Raw genomic sequence first — 21,509 nt, 5'->3', positions numbered from 1 at the left:
AAAAAAAAAAAAAAAAAAAAATAAAAAAAAAAAAAATACACTTACAATCAATAAAAAGATGACAAATCTCAGCAGGAAACAAACAAATGAAGGTCAGGCACCGTGGCTCATGCCTGTAAACCCAGCATTTTGGGAGGCTGGGTTGGCAGATCCCTTGGGCCCAGAAGTTCAAGACCAACCATGGGTGAAACTCTTATCTCTACAAAAAATACAAAAGAAATTAGCCAGGCATGGTGGCATGCACCTATGATCATGCTACTGCCCTCTAACCTGGGCAACAGAGCAAGACCTTGTCTTTAAAAAAAAAAATAAGAAAATTTTAGAACTGAAAACCAGTATCTGAAATGAAAAAATTCACTGGACAGGCCTAAGAACAGACTGGAGAAAATTGAGAAAGTGAACTTTAGGACAAATTAATGGAAATCATTCAATTTGAAGAAGAGAGAGAAAAACAGAACTGAACATTATGTTAAATTAAAGAAGCCCATCACAGAAGATCACATATTGTATCATTCCATTTGTATGGATGTGTATAATGGGCAAATCTATAGAGACTGAAATTACTATAGTGGTTGTATAGGGTTGGAAGGAATGAGTGAAAGTACTGCTAATGTGTTCAAGTTTCTTTTTGGGTTGATGAAAAGATTCTACATTTAGATTGTGGTGATAGCTGCACAACTCAGTGAATAAACTAAAACCACTAAAACATGCACTTTAAATGGATGGATGTTATGGCTTTTCAGTTTATCTTAAATTTAGGATAACTGAAAAAAAAGAAAACCTCAAGGACGCATGGGATAATTTAGAAAAGTCAAATATATGAGTAATTGAAAATATATACATACATATGAGTAATTAAGGTACCAGAAGAAGCAGGGAGGAGAAAGAATATGAATAAACTAGGCAGAAAAAAATATTTCTTTCTTTCTTTCTTTTTTTTTTTGAGTCAGAGTCTCGCTCTGTTGCCCAGGCTGGAGTGTGGGGTGCACACTCACGATCTCAGCTAACTGCAACCTCCACCTCCCATGTTCAAGCGATTCTTCTGCCTCAACCTCCTGAATAGCTGGAATTACAGGTGCCCACCACAACGCCCGACTAATTTTTGAACTTTTAGTAAAGACGAGGTTTCATTGTGTTGGCCTGGCTGGTCTTGAACTCCTGACCTCAGGTGATCTGCCTGCCTCAGCCTCTCAAAGTGCTTGGATTACAGGCCTGAGCCACCATGCCTGGCCCAGAAAAAATATTTCAAGAAATGATAGAAAAATTCCCTATTCAGTAAAAAGGAATTTACAAATACAAAAGGCTCAGCAAGCTTCAAATAGGAAAACTGTGAAGTGAACCATGACTAGACATACCACAAACTGCTAGAAACCAAAGACAGAAAATCCTGAAATTAGGAAAAACAGCATATTATATACAGGGAAATGATTTTAACAACCACAGAGTTTTCAATGAAAGCAGAGATGATAGTGGAACATCTTCAGGCAATGAAAGGAAAAAAAGCTGTTGACCCAGAATTTCATATCCAACAAAAATGTCCTTCACGAATGACAACGAAATAAGGACATTTTCAGATAAAGAAAAACAAAGGTAAATTATTACCATCAGACTCGCACTATAAGAAATGTTAAATCAAGTTATTCAAGGAAATGATACCAGAGGAGAGAAAAAGATGGCATTGCCAGGGAGAAATCATGAGTTTAGGAAGGAAATTGTGGGTTCAGTTTTTGCTATGTTGAATCTGAAATACTTGCAGAAAGGTTAAGGCTAGGATTATAGATCTGGGTCAACACAAGCAGAATGAAAAACAAAACAAAACTGGCACAGATGAAACTGTCCAAGAAGGTATAGGTTGAAAGCAAAAAAAAGGCTAAACACCAAATCCTGGGCCTTGCTAACACTTCAAGCTAGGTAAAAGCAACTATGAAAGAATAAAGAGAAAGCAGGAGTACCAGAGGGAGTGGGATATCACAGATTCTAAGCAAATACTTTTACTGGAATTTTATAAACACTAAAAGTGTAGCATATTATACAAGCAGAAGAAAAGAACTGGAAAGTTTCACGCTTTCTGATAATTAGATAATAACCTTAGCAAGAAGTGATTTCAGGAAGAGGGCTAGATGTGGAAAATAGATTAAACCAAATTAAAGGAGATGGAAAATATGTAACAGTAACTAAAAGAGAACACAGGGTTAAGATATTTGGGAAAATAGGTCACAGGCATTCTTGAGTCTCTCCTAAGGAGAAGCAGCCAATAGAGAGGGAGAACTTGAAGATACAGGGTAGTGGGGATACATGCGATGGGGGAAGGTCTTGGGAAGAATCAAGAATGTTTCTCAATTTTAGCTACACATTGGAATCCCTTGAGGAACTTTAAAAAAATAAATGCCTGGCCCACTTCCAAGAGATTCTCAATTAATTAAAACTTGAGAATGATGAGAAAGAAGGTTCAAATATAGGTAAGTTTGTAGGAGAGGAAATCGAAATAAATTTATAATCAATTTTAATTTTCCACTAAGTTCTAATACTTGCCCTTTTGCCACACAAAGCACTTATCTGAGTCCATTTTCTTTGCTTTTAGTTGGTAGATACTTAGGGAAGGCAAATTCCATTAGTATGACTATGCCCAGTTAGGATTATTTGTATCCTACCCAGGTAGGGTGGGAAGAACTGGACCAATGATCTTTTCTACCACGCTACCTACAAAAACCCCCACAAAACACTAAGTATTTATATAATTCCCTGATTGATTATGGACAGATCAATTGATTTAATTTATTTTGAGACTGGGCCTCACTCTATTGCCCAGGCTATAGTACAATGGCACAATCATAGCTCACTACAGCCACAAACTCCTGGGCTCAAGCGATCCTCCCACCTCAGCCTCCCAAGTAGCTTGGACTACAGGTGCATACCACTGTACCAAGCTAATTTTTTATTTTCTTAGATATAGGGTCTCACTATGTTATCCAGGTTGGTCTTGAACTCCTGCCTCAAGCCATCCTTCTCAGCCTCCCAAGTTGCTGGGATTATAGGAATGCGCCACCATAATGAGCTCAGATTTAAAAAAAAAAAGCATTCATATTTCACCTCACTTTTATGTATACAATATTTTTGTGACCTAAATAGAATAGGTATTTATCTCACAAAATTAGAAAATGAAGGCCCAAGGAGGTAAAAATCACTTTGCCCAAGAGTCCAGAATAAAACAAAGGGCTTCCATGTTTAGTTGCAAAGGTTTGTCCTGTAAGAGGGCTTATGGCTGATGGAGTGAATAGAGCTATTATCTGTTCTGTTTTACCAAAACAAACCACAGGGCTTGGGAGTAGTATCCGATCAGATTAACTTACACTAGAGCACCTATGGACTACTGAAAGCCATGAAAAAAGCCACCTGCCCCAATCTCTAACTCAGTGCCTTTTCTTCTACAGCTCATTGTCATAAGCTGGTTCACATGCAGAGTTGTAAAAATTAAGCAAAAGGACCAAAAAATATGATGTTTTCCATTATTCTTTAGTTAGGTAAATTTTCATCATCTTAACATTATTTTTACAAACTCAGAGTGAACTCTGACACAGGAGTGTAGAAAACTAGAACACAAGCATACCTAACTACTTAAATATGTTAATAAAGTTATGCAGAAATAAGAAAAATCATGCCATAGTTCCCCTTAAAGGTTCCAGTTTCAACTGCAACCACAGTAGATTAAAACTGACTTTCTTAAAAGTCCAAGCCAGGCTGGGCATAGTGGCTCATGCCTGTAATCTCAGCACTTTGGGAAGCCAAGACGGACAGATCACTTGAGGTTAGGAGTTCGAGACCAACCTGGCCGACACGACAAAACCCTGTCTCTACTAAAAATACAAAAATTAGCTGGGCGTGGTGGCTGGCGCACGCCTGTAATCCCAGTTACTCGGGAGGCTGAGGCATGAGAATTGCTTGAACCTGGGAGGAGGAGGTTGCAGTGAGCCGAGATCATGCCACTGCATTTCAGCCTGGGCAACAGAGGGAGACTTTGTCTCAAAAAACAAACAACCAGTCCAAACCAGCTTAACCTCCTAAATGGCTCAGGTGAATAAATGAAAACACTTGATTTTTAAAATAGAGTATTTTTTTTAAGTGATAAAGGAGATTGTAATGTCTGTCACTATTATTCAGAGATTAAAGTCAGATTACTTCAGAGACTCCTTTGAAATAAATGTTTGTTGGTCCATTAAAAAATTTATTTACTGAGAAGCAAATGGAAGGAGAAAACAAAACAAAAAACAGAAACGAAGAGCTTATTCAGACACCACTGATACATTTTTCCCTAGCTGCTACAGTACTGTGCTGTGTTATATCACTGTTAAATCTTCCCTGTCCAATTATAACAATAAAATAAACATACGAAAATCAATTTTAAGTAATAGTTGAAAACATAATAGAAAATTGGACCATTTGGCCGGGTGCAGTGGCTCACGCCTGTAATCCCAGCACTTCAGGAGGCTGAGGCAGGTGGATCATGAGGTCAGGAGTTTAAGACCAGCCTCGCCAAGACGGTGAAACCCCGGCTCTACTAAAAAACAAAAATTAGCTGGCTGTGGTGGCGGGCTCTTGTAATCCCAGGTACTTGGGAGGCTGAGGCAGATGACTGCTTGAACCCGGGGGGTGGAGGCTGGCTTGAACCCGAGGGGTGGAGGCTGCAGTGAGCTGAGATCGAGCCTCTGCACTCCAGCCTGGGTGAAAGAGCGAGACTCTATCTCAAAAAACAAACAAACAAAGAAAGAACAAAAAACGGGCCATTTAAACCAAATACATGATAAATTTTTAGGTAGAAAATCGTGTTCAGTTTATCAGCCTTATAGCTCATTTAGATTTTACAAGTAGAGTTAAAGTAACTCTGTTTTACAGAGTTAATGAGTGCCCAGTACAAGGTTTTAACTTCAATGAACAATCAAAGTTAAACAATGGTATTGTAGCTATTTATAAATCTTCACCTTATGTGCAAGATTATAGAAAAATTTACCAAAGACTCTTGACTTTCAGAGACAAGCTAGAGATAATGTCCAGAAGAGTGGGCCTAAAACCAATTTAATTTTATTAAGGTTTTCAGTCATATTAGAATTTTATTTTATTTTATTTTTTTTTGAGACGGAGTCTTGCTCTGTCACCCAGGCTGGAGTGCAGTGGCCGGATCTCAGCTCACTGCAAGCTCCGCCTCCCGGGTTCACGCCATTCTCCTGCCTCAGCCTCCCAAGTAGCTGGGACTACAAGCGCCCGCCACCTCGCCTGGCTAGTTTTTTGTATTTTTAGTAGAGACGGGGTTTCACCGTGTTAGCCAGGATGGTCTCAATCTCCTGACCTTGTGATCCGCCTGTCTCGGCCTCCCAAAGTGCTGGGATTACAGGCTTGAGCCACCGCGCCCGGCCATATTAGAATTTTAATCACCTGGCTGGGTGCAGTGGCTCACGCCTGTAATCCTAGCACTCTGGTAAGCTGAGGCAGGTGGATTGCCTGAGCTCAGGAGTTCTAGACCAGCCTGGCCAACATGGTGAAACCCCATCTCTACTAAAAATACAAAAAAATTAGCTGGGCATGGTGCTGCATGCCTGTAGTCCCAGTTACTCCAGAGGCTAATGCAGGAGAATCACTTGAACCTGGGAGGCAGCGGAGGTAGCAGTGAGCCGAGATGGTGCCAATGCGCTCCAGCCTGGGCAACAGAATGAAACTGTCTCCAAAAAAAGAATCTTAATCATCTATGTAGGTAAAGCAGTAACTTTGGTAGGGAAAAGGGTAGAAACAATTACAGGTTCTTATCTCCCCACTGTAAAGAAGGTTAAGGAGATGAAAGAGGATAAGCACAAACCTACCTTTCTCAAACTTAGAAAAGGCAACTGACTTGAGGCTGCACTGATGACCTTTGCACGTTCCAATCAGCTCACCAGCTTTCACATCCCAAAATTTGGCTGTTTGATCACCTGCTGCTGTAACCTTTCAAAAATAAGGTAAGCACAATTTAACAAAGCAATCCCTTATCAGTATTTACCCAGATCCTAATGAAATAAAGTCACTTACAAGTTTAAGTTCACCAGGAACCCAGGCCAGGTCAAAGACGGCATTCCAGTGAGCCATCCATTCTAAACAAAGAAATGGTAAATATGAAATGTCTAAATTGTATTCTGTGGTAGCCATATTAATAGAAGTTTAAATGCCTGGAAAGCTGTAGTAGTAAAAAGATCAGTAGTTGATCATTAAGAGAAATACAAATCAAAACCACAGTGAGATATCATCTCACGCCAGTCAGAATGGCAATTATTTAAAAAGTCAAGAAACAACAGATGCTGGCAAGGCTGCGGAGACACAGGAATAGTTTTACACTGTTGGTGGGAATATAAATTAATTCAACCATTGTGGAAGACAGTGTGGCGCTTCCTCAAAGACCTAGAACCAGAAATACCATTTGACCCAGCAAACCCATTACTGGGTACATACCCAAAAGAATATAAATCATTTTATTGTAAAGATACATGCATGCATATGTTCACTGCAGCACTATTCACATAGCAAAGACATGGAATCAACCTAAATGCCCATCAATGATAGACTAGATAAAGAAAATTTGGTACATATACACCATGGAATGCAGTGCAGCCATAAAAAGGAATGATATCATGTCCTTTGCAGGGACATGGATGGAGCTGGAAGTCATTATCCTCAGCAAACTAATGCATGAACAGAAAACCAAACACTGTATGTTCTCACTCGTAAGTGGGAGCTGAACAACGAGCACACATGGACACAGGGAGGGGAACAACACACACTGGGGATTGTTGAGGGGGAGCACGGAGAAGGAGAACATCAGGAAAAATAGCTAATGCAGCTGGGCGCGGTGGCTCACGACTGTAATCCCAGCACTTCGGGAGTCCGAGGCGGGCGGATCACGAGGTCAGGAGATCGAGACCATCCTGGCTAGCTCAGTGAAACCCCGTCGCTAATAAAAATACAAAAAATTAGCCAGGTGTGGTGGCGGGCACCTGTAGTCCCAGCTACTCAGGAGGCTGAGGCAGAAGAATGGCATGAACCTGGGAGGCAGAGCTTGCAGTGAGCCGAGATTGCACCACCGCACTCCAGCCTGGGCGACAGAGCAAGACCTTGTCTCAAAAAAAAAAAAAAAAAAAAAAAGCTAATGCATGCTGGGCTTAATACCTAGGTGATGGGTTGATATGTTCAGCAAACCACCACGGCACACATTTACCTACGTAACAAACCTGCATGTCCTGCACATGTACCCTGGAACTTAAAATAATAAAAACAAAGATGCACACATAAAAAATCAGTAGTCAGCACCCTTGGCATGAGCAAAGATAATTTGTGGACTCACAGAAATTACACATTTCCTTAATTACCACATGAGAACTACCATCTGCTGTCAAATTCCTTTCCATGAGTTCACTAGTAATATATTCTCTAAAATGGAATCTTTCTGAAACATATTCCAGTTCAAAAATCTTCATGATACTGGCTGGGCACAGTGGCTCACACCTGTAATCCCAGCACTTTGGGAGGCTGAGGCAGGCAGATCACTTGAGGTCAGGAGTTAACCAGCCTGGCTAATGTGGTAAAACCCCGTCTCTACCAAAAACAAACAAACAAACAAAAAAACAAAAATAAAAAGAACTTCATGATGCTCTCTGAATGGAATGTAAAATACTTTAGTTTGACATTCAACATTTTGCATTCTTTAGTCTTTATCTTGGTTGCAAGCCTCAACTCTCACTGTTCTCGATATCTTATTCCAACCAAATTGGTCACTTCCTATTTTATTATATCCTATGCTTTTCCATCTTTAAACCTTTGCTAATGCTTTTCCCTTCACCTGGAGTACCCCCTTCCATTTCCACTGGTCTAAATACCATAGTCCAACCCAAATGCCCCATTCTTCATAAATTTTCCTAGCCTTCTTTACTACATGAGAGCTTTCTCTTTGACACCAGTGTGTTTTCTTTCTACTTCTGTATCATTTACAGCCTTTGTTTTATTTTAGTTATTTCAACACTTGACTTACGGGTTCCAAATTATCAGCTTCTTAAGGTTAGAAGAACTTTGCTTTATACCTGAAAAATGCTTGATCAATATAAATATTTTAAAGCAACACTTCTCTAACCACGTTAAGTGTTAAAGATTCAACTTTTGAAGGAATTGTTTTAATCCTAAAACGTATTTTCTTGAGTAAAGGCATTGTCATAGTTAACAGTTGACAGATAGGTAGTCCACCATTCACATCTAACCTGGTCCCTAAAAAGACTTAATCAGAAGTTAACATAATCGGGAATGTGTTATATATACTTCAGATGTTTGTCCCTTCCCAAATCTCATGTTACAATTTAATCCTGAAAGTTGGAGGTGGGACCTAATGGAAGGCATGAGGGGGTGTATCCCTCATGAACAGATTAATGCCCTCCCTAAGAGGTGAACAGATGAGTGACTTCTTACTCTATTAGTTCCCTGGAAAGCTGATTGTTAAAAAAAGAGCTTGGTACTACCCCTTTCTCCTGTCATATAACCTCTGTATTCATGGGCTCCCCTTTGCTTTCTGCCATGAGTTGGGGCAGACTGAGGCCCTCACCAGATGTCTAATCTTCTAGCCAGTAGAATCATGCACCAAATAAACCTTTTTTCTTTATAAACTACCCAGTCTCAGTTATTCCTTTGTAGCAACACAAGACAGACTAAAACAGAATGTGTTCAAATAATAATATACTTGAGGATCTGTAAAGTTTTTTAAATGTTAAAACAAAAATTGTAGACCTAGACTTACCTTTGAAGCACTTCTTTCTGAAAGTTTGTGATTCTGTGTTATACAATCGAACAAAGCCTTCTTCATTGGCAACTGCTAGTACATGTTCCATATTGGGAGCTAAAGCAGAAATAAAGAATAAAATATATGAAGAGTAACACAAAAAAAATTTTTCTTTTTTTAGACGGAGTCTGGCTCTGTCACCCAGGCTGGACTGCAATGGCACGATTTGGCTCACTGCAACTTCCATCTCCTGGGTGCAAGTGATTCTCCTGCCTCAGCCTCCCAAGTAGCTGGGATTATAGGCATGCACCACCACACCCAGCTAATATTGTATTTTTACCAGAGATGGGGTTTCACCATGTTGGTCAGGCTGGTCTTGAATACCTAACCTCAAGTGATCCACCTGCCTCAGCCTCCCAAAGTGCTGGGATTACAGGCCTAAGCCACTGCGCCCAGCCACAAAACTTTTTAAGCTTATTCAAAACCACCAAAATTTTCTTCAGATAATCTCTTATTTAGAGAAGGGCTAAATCGAGGGTTGTACTTAAACAAAAAAGGAGTGGTACTGGCCAATGGCAAACAAAGGCATACAATGATGTAGGCCGCCAGCAGGCTGAGTCTATTAGTTTTGTTTTTTTTTTTAATCATATTTTTATTTACGTATTTTTACCACAATCATGACTACGTAATAGTCTATTAGTTTTTATTTGTTTTTGAGACGCAGTCTCCCTCTGTCACCTAGGCTGGAATGCAGTGGCGTGATCTTGGCTCACTGCAACCTCCGCCTCCCAGGTTCAAGCGATTCTCTTGCCTCAGCCTCCCCAGTAGCTGGGACTACAGGTGTGCACCACCACGCTTGGCTAATTTCTGTAAGGAGTCTATTAGTTTTAAATTTCCTTTTCACAACTTTTTCTTTCCTCTCAAACTGTTATGGGTGGAGGCAAGTACTTCTATTTCTTTCTTTTTTTGGAGATGAAGTCTCACTCTGTCACCCAGGCTGGAGTGCAATGGCACAATCTTGGCTCACAGCAACCTCTGCCTCTCAGGTTCAAGTGATTTTCTTGTCTCAGCCTCCCAGGTAGCTGGGATTACCGGCATGTGCCGCTACGCCCAGCTAATTTTTTGCAATTTCAGTAGAGATGGGGTTTTACCACGTTGGCCAGGCTGGCCTTGAACTCCTGACCTCAAGTGATCTACCCGCCTTGGCCTCCCAAAGTTCTGGGATTACAAGTGTGAGCCACTGCACCCAGACCCACCTCGGCCTCCTAAAGTGCTGGGATTTCAGGTGTGAGCCACTGAGCTTGGCCAAAGTACTTCTATTTCTGTTCATATATTCCCCAGTGAGTCACAGAAAGATACATTCAACCAGATCAAAGGGTATGTATCTACTGGGTAAAACAGTTTTCATTGTAGTTGAACCTTTGCAACCATTTCCTTATATTGGTTTTTTAAAAATGGTGCCATAACAATCCTATGCTTTAGAAGAAATATAGTTATGCTAATGATGCATAGAGATTAAGAAAAGTCTATTTTATAAATCAGAAGACAACAGTTTTTACAAAAACTCTAACATCCACCTAGTTTACTTTTTGAAGTATATTTGCCCTGTAAATGTGAAATAGATCATTTCTGTCCAAGCCTTGCCTAGAGAGTAATTCTCTTACCAGAAGAGAAGGTACATCCAAAAGGAGGAACTGGGACTCCTGTTTCTCCATAAGAAGTGTGTTCATCATTACCACTGCATTGATAACCAGTCAGAAGGGATTGTAGAGGGTATTGTGAAGACCATCCTAAAACAAGACAATTCCTTATAGAATTCCAATAGAGCATCACATTTCAGCATTTTTAACAAATCCAGAGGTAAATATTTGTTCTTAAGAAACTTTAGATATTAACATAGATCCACTTACTATTAATATCTATGGAAGACACCGTTTCTGGTATTTCCTTAAAAGAGTCCTAAGGAAAAAATGAAAAAGCACTTCCAACTCCTGGGGAGGTATAGCTTTGGGCTTACTATCTAAAATGAAGACGCTCACTAGCACATTGAGATTAGAAGAAATAAGAGGCCTTTGCATATTAAGAAAGATCTTCCCCCTTCTCCTAACAAAGAGACAACCACAAAAGCATTCCATTAAAACTGTTATCCCTTTCTATTAAATTATTATGCGGGAACATCATACAAAATCCAGTGGTCAAAGAGCCAAAGAAAATAATATATGTCAATGTAACTACTATAGCCAGTAACATATTCACCAAATTTACTTTCTTTTTCCTTTAGTGCTGAAATTGTAGGAATCTAAAATGTTAATAGCAACACTTACAGTATCTTAAATTATATTAGAGAAATTGTAAAGTGAAGTGTTATGTACCTACCCCTAGAAAACATTTAGTTAGCCCTGGCTAGTGGCAGTGGGTCAGGCAGTCTTTACAGGAGGTCTTGAAAGACTGGTAAATTTTCACTAAATTTAGAACAGAGAACAGGAAACTCAGGGTGGAAGAAAAGTTTATTCTGCTTGGGTCAGAGATCTAACGTGCACTATGGTCCTACATAGTAAGACATCTTCAGAGATTTGTTTTTATCATACTGATTTGTGGTCAAGACATTTTAAATATGTAAAAGAAACATTCATTCAACAAGTAATTACTGAAAACCAAATGTTCAATAAGCATTGGAGGAAACACTGAGTTTACAATCTATTGAAAGCATCTTAAATAATTAACAAACTCACATTTTAGGGTACTCTGAATTCTCGCTTTTCATCAAAAGTACTACGTGGAGAATACATCCTAGCTTGACATAACCTCAGACAAATCTACATTTGGATGTTCACAGACATAACCTGAAGGAATCCATAGAAGGACACCAAAAAATTTAATCCAAATTTAATAATTAGTTCTGGGGCCATCATGTCACAATTTCAACATCAGATATCATTGTAAAGGAGCTGTTAAAGACCACTAAAAGAATGCAATAGGCTGGGCGTGTTGGCTCATGCCTGTAATCCCAGCACTTTGGGAGGCCGAGGCGGGAGGATCACGAGGTCAGGAGATCAAGACCATCCTGGCTAACCCGTGAAAGCCCGTCTCTACTAAAATAAAACAAAACAAAACAAAAAAAATTAGCCAGGCATGGTGGCAGGCTCCTGTAGTCCCAGTTACTCAGGAGGCTGAGGCAGGAGAATGGCGTGAACCCGGGAGGCAGAGCTTGCAGTGAGTCGAGACTGCGCCACTGCACTCCAGCGTGGGCGACAGAGTGACACTCCGTCTCCAAAAAAAAAAAAAGAATGCAATAGTTATGTTGAGTTCACAAGTATTAACGTACAGAATAAGTGTGTAAAAACAAAAGCCTCTGTTCAAAGGTTATGTAAATATACACGTTTTGGAATTAAAAAAAAAAATCAACTGCAAAATGCAAACTCAAAAGGGACTTTTGAACAACTTGGTTGAAATGAAGATGATACACTCCAAAAAACCTGCAGTTTTTTACAATTAAACAATGACTTTAACTCTGCGTCACTGCCTACAATTAATATCCAAACACCAATGAATGGTGAGTGATTGGTCCTTGCCTACTCCTCTACTTCTGCAATCCCTGCAATACACACTTCACTGATGAACCACCCTAAGCTACTTTTGGATCCTTATTGTGTTATGAACATGAAACTGTAATGCTTTCCTCCACAACACATTTGGAAAAAGCTATTATTTCCTCATTGTACAACTTAAGCCCCTGGAGTTACATGCACATATTCCAAGTAGTATACAAGAACCTGAGTTTTCAGAGACTAAATTTCCAGATACAGTAGTCACCCCTCATCTGTGGTTTCGCTTTTCGTGGTTTCAGTTGCCTATGGTCAACAATAGTCTGAAACTATTACATTGAAAATTCCGGAAATAAACAATTCATAAGTTTTAAATCGTGTGCCATTTTGAGTAGCAAAAAAATTTCACACTGTCCTACCCTGACCTGTCCAGGGATATGAATCATCCGTGTCCAGAGTATCCGTGCCATATACGTTACCTGCTCTTTAGTCACTTAGCTGCTTTGTCTGTCACATAGTTGGAAAGTCAATAGTAGCCTAATGTTAAATCACAGTGCCTGCCTACGTCATTCATCTCACTTCATCTCATCATGTTGTAGGTATTATATTATCTCACATCATCACGAGAAGGGCAAGTACAGTAAAATGAGATATTCCAAGAGGCCACCTTCACATAACTTTTATTATAGATTATCGTTATAATTGTTCTGTTATTATTAATTGTTAATCTCTTACTGTGCCTAATTAAACTTAATCATAGGTATGTGTGTCTGTACAGTAAAAAACACAGCATACAAAGGGTTGGGTCTTGGAACATATCCTTCAAGGATAAGGAGGTACTATTGTACTCAACTATGATATACAGTCATATGTCACGTAATGGCATTTTGGCCAAAGACAAACCGCATACACAATGGTAGTCTTACAAGATTATAATGAAGCCTAAAAATTCCTATTGTGTCTTAGTTTTTAACAAAAGGTTCTAAAAGTTAAGAAGAAAAAAGAAAAAAATTTAAAATAAAAAAACTTATAGAATAAGAATATAAAGAAATAAAATATTTTGCACAATTATACAATGTGTCTGTGCTTTATGCTGTTACCACAAGGGTCAAGAAGTTAAAAAATTTAAGATGTTTGTAAGTTTAAGAGTTACAGTAAGCCTAATTTATTATTGAAGAAAGTATTTTTTAATCAATTTAATGCAGCCTAAGTATAGAGTGTTTATAAGGTCTACAGTAGTATAACGTCCCAGGTCTTCACGCTGACTGACCACTCACTCATCGATTCACTCACAATAACCCAGAGTCCTGCAAGCTCCCATTCATAGTAAGCACTCTCCACAGGTGTACCATTTTTTTCTTTTATATCCTATTTTTACTGAACCTTTTCTATGTTTAGATACACAAACACTTACCGTTGTGTTACAGTTGCCTACAGTATTCAACACAGTAATATGCTGTACAGGTTTATAGCCTAGGAAAAATACATAGCTTAGGTGTGTAGTAGGTTACACTATCTAGCTTTAAGTATACTCTGTGATGTTTGCACAATGATAAAATCACCTAATGATGCATTTCTCAAAATGTTATCTCCACTTATAAGCAATTGGATACTATATATGCATTTCTAAAACTCACCTGTCTGAAAAACCTGATGTCTCTGAGAAGGTTGAGGTATCACTTTTTTCCTTTCCCTTCATCACTTCCTTTCTTCCACTTTATAAAAGAAAGGCATTCCCGTGCCCCAATCTTAAACCTTGCATTGATCCAAAGAATAAAAACTTTTGGGTATCAAATATTTTTAAATAAAAACAAATAAACTTGTGGAACCTTAACTAACAGATAAATAATTCCTTCAATAAAGGAATCATAAACACCCAAATTCATCTCTTTAAAAGATGTACTTCCAACAAAATTTTACTTTTGGTTAATAATTACCAAAATTGGTAATCTATATTGTATTAAACAATCATATAGTACTAATAATTGAATTGAAAATTCAATCCATAAAGAAGTTTTAGCACTCAGAGGCTTATGACAGAAAACAGCAATTTAAATACATCTTTTGACACAGAGGGGTATGACAGAGTGATCAGTAAAAGAGCTTTTCAAGCATAAAATTAAATTACTGTGGGAGAAATGAAATGGAAATAAATTCAAGAGGAAAAAGCAGCTATATGGAATTTCTAGCAGTTAAAGAGTTTGTTCGTATGTTTCTAAAAAATGGATAACGTGATTATCAAATCACCACAGTATTTACATTATATTAGATACACTTAAAAGAGTGATATAGCATTTTTATTTTAAAATGTCAATATTCCCAATATGGTCAGAAATTATATTCTTTGCATTTGTTTAAATTTATGATAAAAACTTTTAGATATCAATTTGAAAATACACAGAAGAGTAATCAGATTTCCATTTTAGAAGGATCATTAGCAATGTGGAGAATAAAGTGAAGACAGACAAACTAGGAGGCCATTTGGGAGACTTCTTACAATCCAGACAAGAAGGCATTAGGGCCCAACCTAGGGAAATGGAATGGTAAAAATAGAACACATCCAGGATACAGTAAAGATGCATAATCACAGAGATTTTAACGAAATGTTTTGAATGTGTAACTATGAGGAAGATGAGGAAGTCTTTAATTGACTCAGGTTTCTGGCTGGGAAAACTGGTTTAAATAATGAGGCCACTCCCTAAAATTGGTAATATAGCAGGTTTGGGGGAGAAGTTGAGTTCAGTTTTGGGTATTTGAGTTTGAGATGCTTGTGGGATTGACTGTCTGGGTGACAATCAACCCACACAGCTTTTACAGAAATGAATCTCAGGTACATGAAGTCTTCCAATAACATCATTTTGTACAAAGTCATTTCCTCATACTGTTCATGAGAAAAAAATCAATTGCTGTTTGAGGCCACTGGCTGGGTGGAGTTTGTACATGTTCTCCCCATGTTTACAGAGGTTTTCTCCAGGTACTCTTGTTTCCTCCCACATGCCAAAGATGGGTATGTTAGATTCACTGGCATGTCTACATGGTCCCAATAGACAATGGGTGTGTGTGAGTGCTTCCTGTGATGAAATAGCGTCCAGTCTAGAGCTGGTTTCCACCTTGTACCATGAGCTGCCAGGATAGGCTCTGGGCACCCACAGTCCTGAGCTGGAGTAAGTGTGTCAGAAAATGAATGAATACAAATAATTATAAAATAAAAATGATAAACTTTACAATAATCATACAAATGAATGACAATAAACGATTTGGTATGAAAGGGCTCAGTGAGCTGCCATATTTGTGATTGTTTTTGAACTGGGTGGTGGTAGGAGGTGCTCCAATTTTCAGTTTGCAAACATTTATTCCTTGATTTAGCCCACCACTACTATGACCGAGGTCACTCACTGATACGCCAAACTGGGGTAAATAATTATCTCACTTGTTTATATTAATCTTTCTCAAATGTATGTATAGCACACAATTATTTCAACATTTAATATTAAAAGTGCTTTGGGTCTTTATTTAGAAGTTCGGTGGTGTTTGTATGACCAAAATATGCCACTGGAACTTAATTCTTGTTTATATCAAGTAGCCTATGGTAGAGTTGGTTTAGTTATACATTGTTTTCCCTAAAGTCACAGTTTCCAAGAGCCTATCTAGACATTAAGTGAGGACTTACTGTATAAGAAATAGAAAGTTGTATGTACATAGACGTGGAAGAAGCCCTGGTTATGGCTGTGATCATCCAAAGGAGTAGAAAGAAGAAGAAAAGGGGCCAAGGATGGAACACCAACACTGAAGAGGAAAGGAGATGATTCTATAGATTTCAGTGGGTAACATATAATAGTGAATTAATTTCAGTGTCTATTGTGCAACAATGAATGAGTACTTGTGAACAGGAAAGAGGGAAGGGAAAGGTAAACACATGGAGAATTAGGAGAAAATCTGTCACAAAACAGTCTGAACAGCTCCCCCAGGACACACATATAGTAAGGTGTGGAGGTATAATAAAACCCAGGTAGCACTGTGCGTACTGTCACTCTTAAACAGAGGACAGAGAAGTTAGTCAAACAAGGTCCCAGAACAGACAGAAAGAGAAGCATTTAGAGTATAATTACAAAGATTATCTAAGAGGGAAAGAAATAAGAATAGTATAAAGTTTCAGATTGCCAGCAGGAAGTTGAGGGACTACTACTCAGTCTCTTTCTCAGCATCATTTTCCTAGACTCATCCCTGAATATAAAAATTCCCTTCTCAGGTTCCTTTTCCACATGGTTTCAAGAGGAAAAAGAACCTCTGGCTATAGTCGACCTTCACATGAGTGAGATTTTATTTCTGTCCAAGGTTAGTCTGCGTAGTTACCTCCCTTATCAGAAACTTACCAAGAAGTTTAAGTTGATGACACCCAAACCTAGCCTCAAATCTCTTATTGCCAATGTTTTAGCGTAAGAAAGTTAGATTTCTACATATTAACATGGGAATACGTTCAACTTATACCATTAAAGTGAAAAAACAGGACATTTTGATCCCATTTCTGAAAATAATAGATATTACCTCTAGTGTCGAAAACATCTGGAATAATATACTTCAATCTATTAACAGGGGTCATCTCTGGCGGATGTGGTTACAGGCATCTTTCACTCTAAATGTTTATGACCATGTAGTAAACGGGGAGAAAAAGATTTTGATACTGTTAGAAGCAGATATTCTGTCTTCTCTGCTTGACTGAGTTCCTTAACAGTGGGTCATATTCACTAGTATATACCCATAGCAAATAGCTGGGCTCACTAAGATTCTACAACAAACGAATGAATCAATCAATGAGTATGAGTTTTGACCATCTCAAATAACTGTTGAGAGAAACATATACACACAAACGCATGCATTTTCCCGTTAACGCGCAATGGAGATGTAAGCTGTAAGAGGCCTTGGAAGGCAGTTATTTCGACGTCCATGCCTAACGTTACGATTTTAAAAGCCCGATTACGATTATAAGTGTCCCGAGGAGATGAAAGCACAGCTTTCTTCAGTAGTCCCAGCTAACACTAATTTACCCTTGCCATGGGAGAACTCAGAAGCTGAGTTCAGAATTGGAGTCGGCCCTGGTCGGAGGTGGCGTGTGTTTCGGGGTAGATGAATCCCGCCAGCCCCGAGCAGCGGTTGGGACCGTTACTCACCATTTCTCAGGACGCCAAGCTGGGGCTGGCGAAGCACCGAATTGAAGAGCATCAGGGCCGGAGGAAAAGACTCAGCTGAGAGAAAAGTCGTAGAAATGCCTCCAAGTTCAGCAGAAACCGCAGCTTGCGCCTCTCGCAACACAAATCGTTATCGCCTCCAACTCCCGCCACTGTAAGCCCCGGCCGCCAAACTCCGCGCCAAACTGACGTCACGCTCTCTGATTGGCTTCCGAGCGACGTCCGGGCGCCTCAGAGTCATTTCCCCCTTCGGATCCCCGCCTCCTTTTCTCCCAGCCGCGGGAACCTGGAGTCCAAGAGCTTCTTGAGCGCCTGCGCAGAAGGCAGCAGAGGCGCCGGCGAACCGCGGGGTGACCAGGGCGCATGCGTAACAGGGCTTGACAGCGCGCGGAGGAAAAACCAACAAGAAGGCGGCGGGAGAAGATGGCGGTTCTGGGGTAGAGTTTGCAATCTTTCTGACTAGGCTAGTCGAGTAACTATTCGGGTCATGGCGTCAAACTCAACTAAGTCTTTCCTGGCAGATGCCGGCTACGGCGAACAGGAACTGGATGCCAACTCTGCCCTTATGGAGTTGGACAAAGGTATTCGAAAGAGCGGGCTGAATGGGTGAAACGGGCGTGGGGGGAAGTGGCGCCACCACGTGGTGGTAGCTTTGGAGGACGGGTAGGCGCATGCGCCTATCTTCGCTGGGCGGGGAGTGCCTGTGCTTTTGCTGGGGCGTGGGCTTTGACCCCTTCGGGAGGTTGCGGGAAATTTGCAGGATTGTTTGGCCTTACACCGGCTAAACAAGTGGCGAGCTCTAGTGAGAGGCCCGTTTTGACCACTTGAGGGAACAGCCCCCTATTTTCTAAGCAGTGACAGTGGCTGATTTCTAAGAAACACTACAAAGAAATTGTGAAATTGGTTTTCAGTCTGTTCAGTTGAGACCAGGTCACCATGAATTGCACCGACTTAACAGCGATTCATTTGATTTCCGTAGCTGTTACCTGCGGGTTACAAGGCAGGCTAACCATGGCCAAGACAATGCAAAAAGCAAGGGCCCTGCTCATTCTCTGCAGACAAGTTCCAGGAGTTCTGTTTCCTTCCTTACAGGAAACACTTTGGTGTAGAAGGAGCTTTGGGGTTGCACTGAGTTAAATTTCAGTGCCGCTAATTTTATGATTAATTTCATCTAGCCTCGGTTTGTCGTCTGCCAAGTGGGTACAGTACAATTGAGCCGGCAGAATTGTTGTATTAAGCGACTTAATGGTATGCAAAAGAAGCATTTAGTAAATGCTGAAGAGATATAGATATGGATTTGGGAAGCAAGGTCGGAGATTTGTCAGTAAAGAACTCGACTGGTGATATGAAACCTGTTTCATATTAAGGATTTTTATTGTACGGGAAACATTTCGGCAGTTGGTATACAATTAAATCTTGATTAATCGTAGCCAATATATAATGTTGGGGAACAGGACTAGAACTCGGAAGGATCTTTCTTTAAGTCCCCTTTGAGCCACTTCCCAGCTTTCTGAGTTGGATATGTTTATTAACGTTTTGGGACTCTTTTCCGTTTATTTTTTAAACTGTGAATATTTTAGTGGGTTAGTCTAAATAAGAGTTTCTCAGGCTCTTAAAAAAGCTTTTACCTCCTTCTGATAAACACAAAATTTCACAACCCCTAATGGGATATTCCTTTGGTTGAGTCTCAGTATCTTTAGTGCACCCCCATCAACCAAGAAAATGTTGAACTTTTCTTTCTCTTACCAAATCTATAGGGTTTTCTCCTCTGAAAATAAAATTATAATATTAAATATGTTTTCTTTTCTTTTTTTTTTTTTTGGAGACAGAATCTTGCTCTGTTGCCCAGGCTAGAGTGCAGTGGCGCGATCTCGGCTCACTCCACCCTTTGCTTCCCAGGTTCAAGTGATTCTCATGCCTCAGCCTCCCAAGTAGCTGGGATTACAGACGCCTACCACCACGCCCGCCTAATTTTTGTATTTTTAGTAGAGACGGGGTTTCACCATGTTGGTCCAACTCCTGAACTCAGGTGATCCGTCCGCCTCGGCCTTCCAGAGTGCTGGGATTACAGGCATGACCCACTGTGCCCGGGCTTAAATATGTTTTTCAAACACTTTCCTCCTCATTCTGATACATCTCTTTCTTCTTCCTCAGTGGAACTTACAGGTCAGGATAACATCTAATATCCCTACCAGTTCTAAGGACATTTTCTATCATTCTGGTCCAGCTGAGCTTGTACCGTGCTGACAGTAGAATAGTGGTTGTGGAACAGGGATCAAGATGGGGCACTGAAGAGGAGTCTAAAATTGTTTAATTCCTCAAATTTTGCAGTTGTAAGAAAAAAACCACAATTTTCCTTTTTAAAGAGAAGTTGAAATGAAAATATTTTATATCTGTAAGAAAGAAATCAGGTGTCAATCTTAGACACAGAGTAAGTGTTCATTTTCACTCCTCCTAGCAATGCCCGGCGTATTTTACAGATGAATCTCAGGCTCAGAAAGATGACTTGTTCTTTTTCATCTCACCTACAGTACCTTTTAAAACTGTTAGGAAATTAAGTTATAGAAATAGCCAGTTTCATGTAGAATATAGTTGAGTATTTTAAATATTGAGTCATTTCATCTTGTACCTGTTAAAGTACTTCTGTTTTGTGAGCTAAAGGTCAGAAGGCTACAAGTTACAACCCTTTGTTTGTTCCTAAACTCCAAGGAATACTGTTTTTGAAATATCTCCCCCACCTCAGCACAGACACTCAGACACATGACTTATTTGATCAGGCTTTGTACTAGGAACATGGCAGTTAATGAAACAAAACAAAACTCCTGCCCTTATAGAGCTTACATTCTAGACAGCAGATGCAGACACTCAGCAAATACAGCAAACATGTGACAGTTATTGATACATATTCTAAAGGAAAATGAAGCAATGAAGGGGACTGGAGAAAACTGATCAGGGGCTGGAGTTGATTTCTTATTTTATGAAGGATAGGCAAGAAAGACCTCCTTAATCAAGTGGAGGAACAGCAAGTGCAAAGGCCCTGAGGTAGAAGCCTCCTTTGCATGCGGTTATCTGGAGCAAAGTAATAGAGAATGAATATAGAAAGATAACCAGAGTCGGTTGGGTGCAGGTGGCTCACACCTGTAATCCTAGCACTTTGGGAGGCCGAGGTGGGTGGATCATGAAGTCAGGAGATCGAGACCATCCTGGCTAACACGGTGAAACCCCATCTCTGCTAAACAAAATACAAAAAATTAGCCGGGCATGGTGGTGGGCGCCTGTAGTTCCAGCTACTGGAGAGGCTGAGGCAGGAGAATGTCGTGAACCCGGGAGGTGGAGCTTCCAGTAAGCCGAGATCATACCACTGCACTCCAGCCTGGGCAACAGAACAAGACTCTGTCTCAAAAAAAAAAAAAAAAAAAAGAAAGAAAGAAAGATAACCAGAGTCCAGTTCAGGTAGGGCCATGCAAACCATCAAAAGGACTGGCTTTCATTCTGAGTGAGATAGGAAACCATGGAGGATTATCAGCAGGTGTGTGACATGATCTGACTTTCCTTTGGAAAGTATCAGTCTGGCTACTGTGTGGAGAATAGACTGAAGTGGGGAGGGTCAGGGACCCAAGTATGGAGACCAATGAGAAGGCAACTATCACAATCCAGGGAAAAGAATATAGTGGCCTGGACCAAGGTGGTGACACTGAAAATGTGTGAAGTGCAGATTCTGGATATACTTTCAAGGTAGAGCCAACAAGATTTGCTAATGGATTAGATGAGGATATAAGAGTAAGTGGTCAAGAAAACTTAGAGGTTTTTGGTCTGAGCTACTGGGAGGATGTATGTATGTTTAGTGAAATCAAATCAGTTTGGGATATGTTAAATTTGAGATGTCTCTTAGACTTCCAAATGGAGATGAGTAGACAGACATAAGATGTAACCTTTGGACGCTATTTTAAATAAATATTTTGTGGCACTGGTGTCGCTAGAAACACACTCAGGAAATGC

At 39.9% G+C, this 21,509-nt stretch overlaps 2 protein-coding genes across 4 annotated transcripts in view; one reads left to right on the top strand and one right to left on the bottom strand.

Moving 5' to 3' along the window:
- DTL (denticleless E3 ubiquitin protein ligase adapter) overlaps nt 1–17,882 on the bottom strand; it is a 67,923-nt gene extending 50,041 nt beyond the window's left edge. Inside the window, exons 1-5 of one of the 2 annotated variants that reach the window (XM_017853044.1) lie at nt 17,493–17,882; nt 10,444–10,569; nt 8,798–8,896; nt 6,055–6,116; nt 5,850–5,970 (exon numbers count right to left, since the gene is read on the bottom strand). In XM_017853044.1, the coding sequence (XP_017708533.1) occupies nt 5,850–5,970; nt 6,055–6,116; nt 8,798–8,896; nt 10,444–10,569; nt 17,493–17,544 (460 nt within the window). In that variant the 5' untranslated portion in view covers nt 17,545–17,882. Of the gene's footprint in view, nt 1–5,849; nt 5,971–6,054; nt 6,117–8,797; nt 8,897–10,443; nt 10,570–10,689; nt 10,733–17,492 lie in introns of those variants that run through there. The other variant, XM_017853045.1, reaches the window with a different exon arrangement.
- INTS7 (integrator complex subunit 7) overlaps nt 17,861–21,509 on the top strand; it is a 99,674-nt gene continuing 96,025 nt past the window's right edge. The window contains exons 1-2 of one of the 2 annotated variants that reach the window (XM_017853042.1): nt 17,861–17,947; nt 18,032–18,091. In XM_017853042.1, coding sequence (XP_017708531.1) covers nt 18,076–18,091 — 16 coding nt within the window. In that variant the 5' untranslated portion in view covers nt 17,861–17,947; nt 18,032–18,075. Of the gene's footprint in view, nt 18,092–21,509 lie in introns of both variants that reach the window. The other variant, XM_017853041.1, reaches the window with a different exon arrangement.

The sequence above is a fragment of the Rhinopithecus bieti genome, unplaced genomic scaffold (assembly GCF_001698545.2).
Source record: "Rhinopithecus bieti isolate Rb0 unplaced genomic scaffold, ASM169854v2 scaffold_35166, whole genome shotgun sequence".
In the NCBI taxonomy this organism is placed as follows: Eukaryota; Metazoa; Chordata; class Mammalia; order Primates; family Cercopithecidae; genus Rhinopithecus; species Rhinopithecus bieti.
The sequence above is the reverse complement of the archived record's forward strand: the minus strand, read 5'-3'. Positions and strand labels throughout refer to the sequence as shown.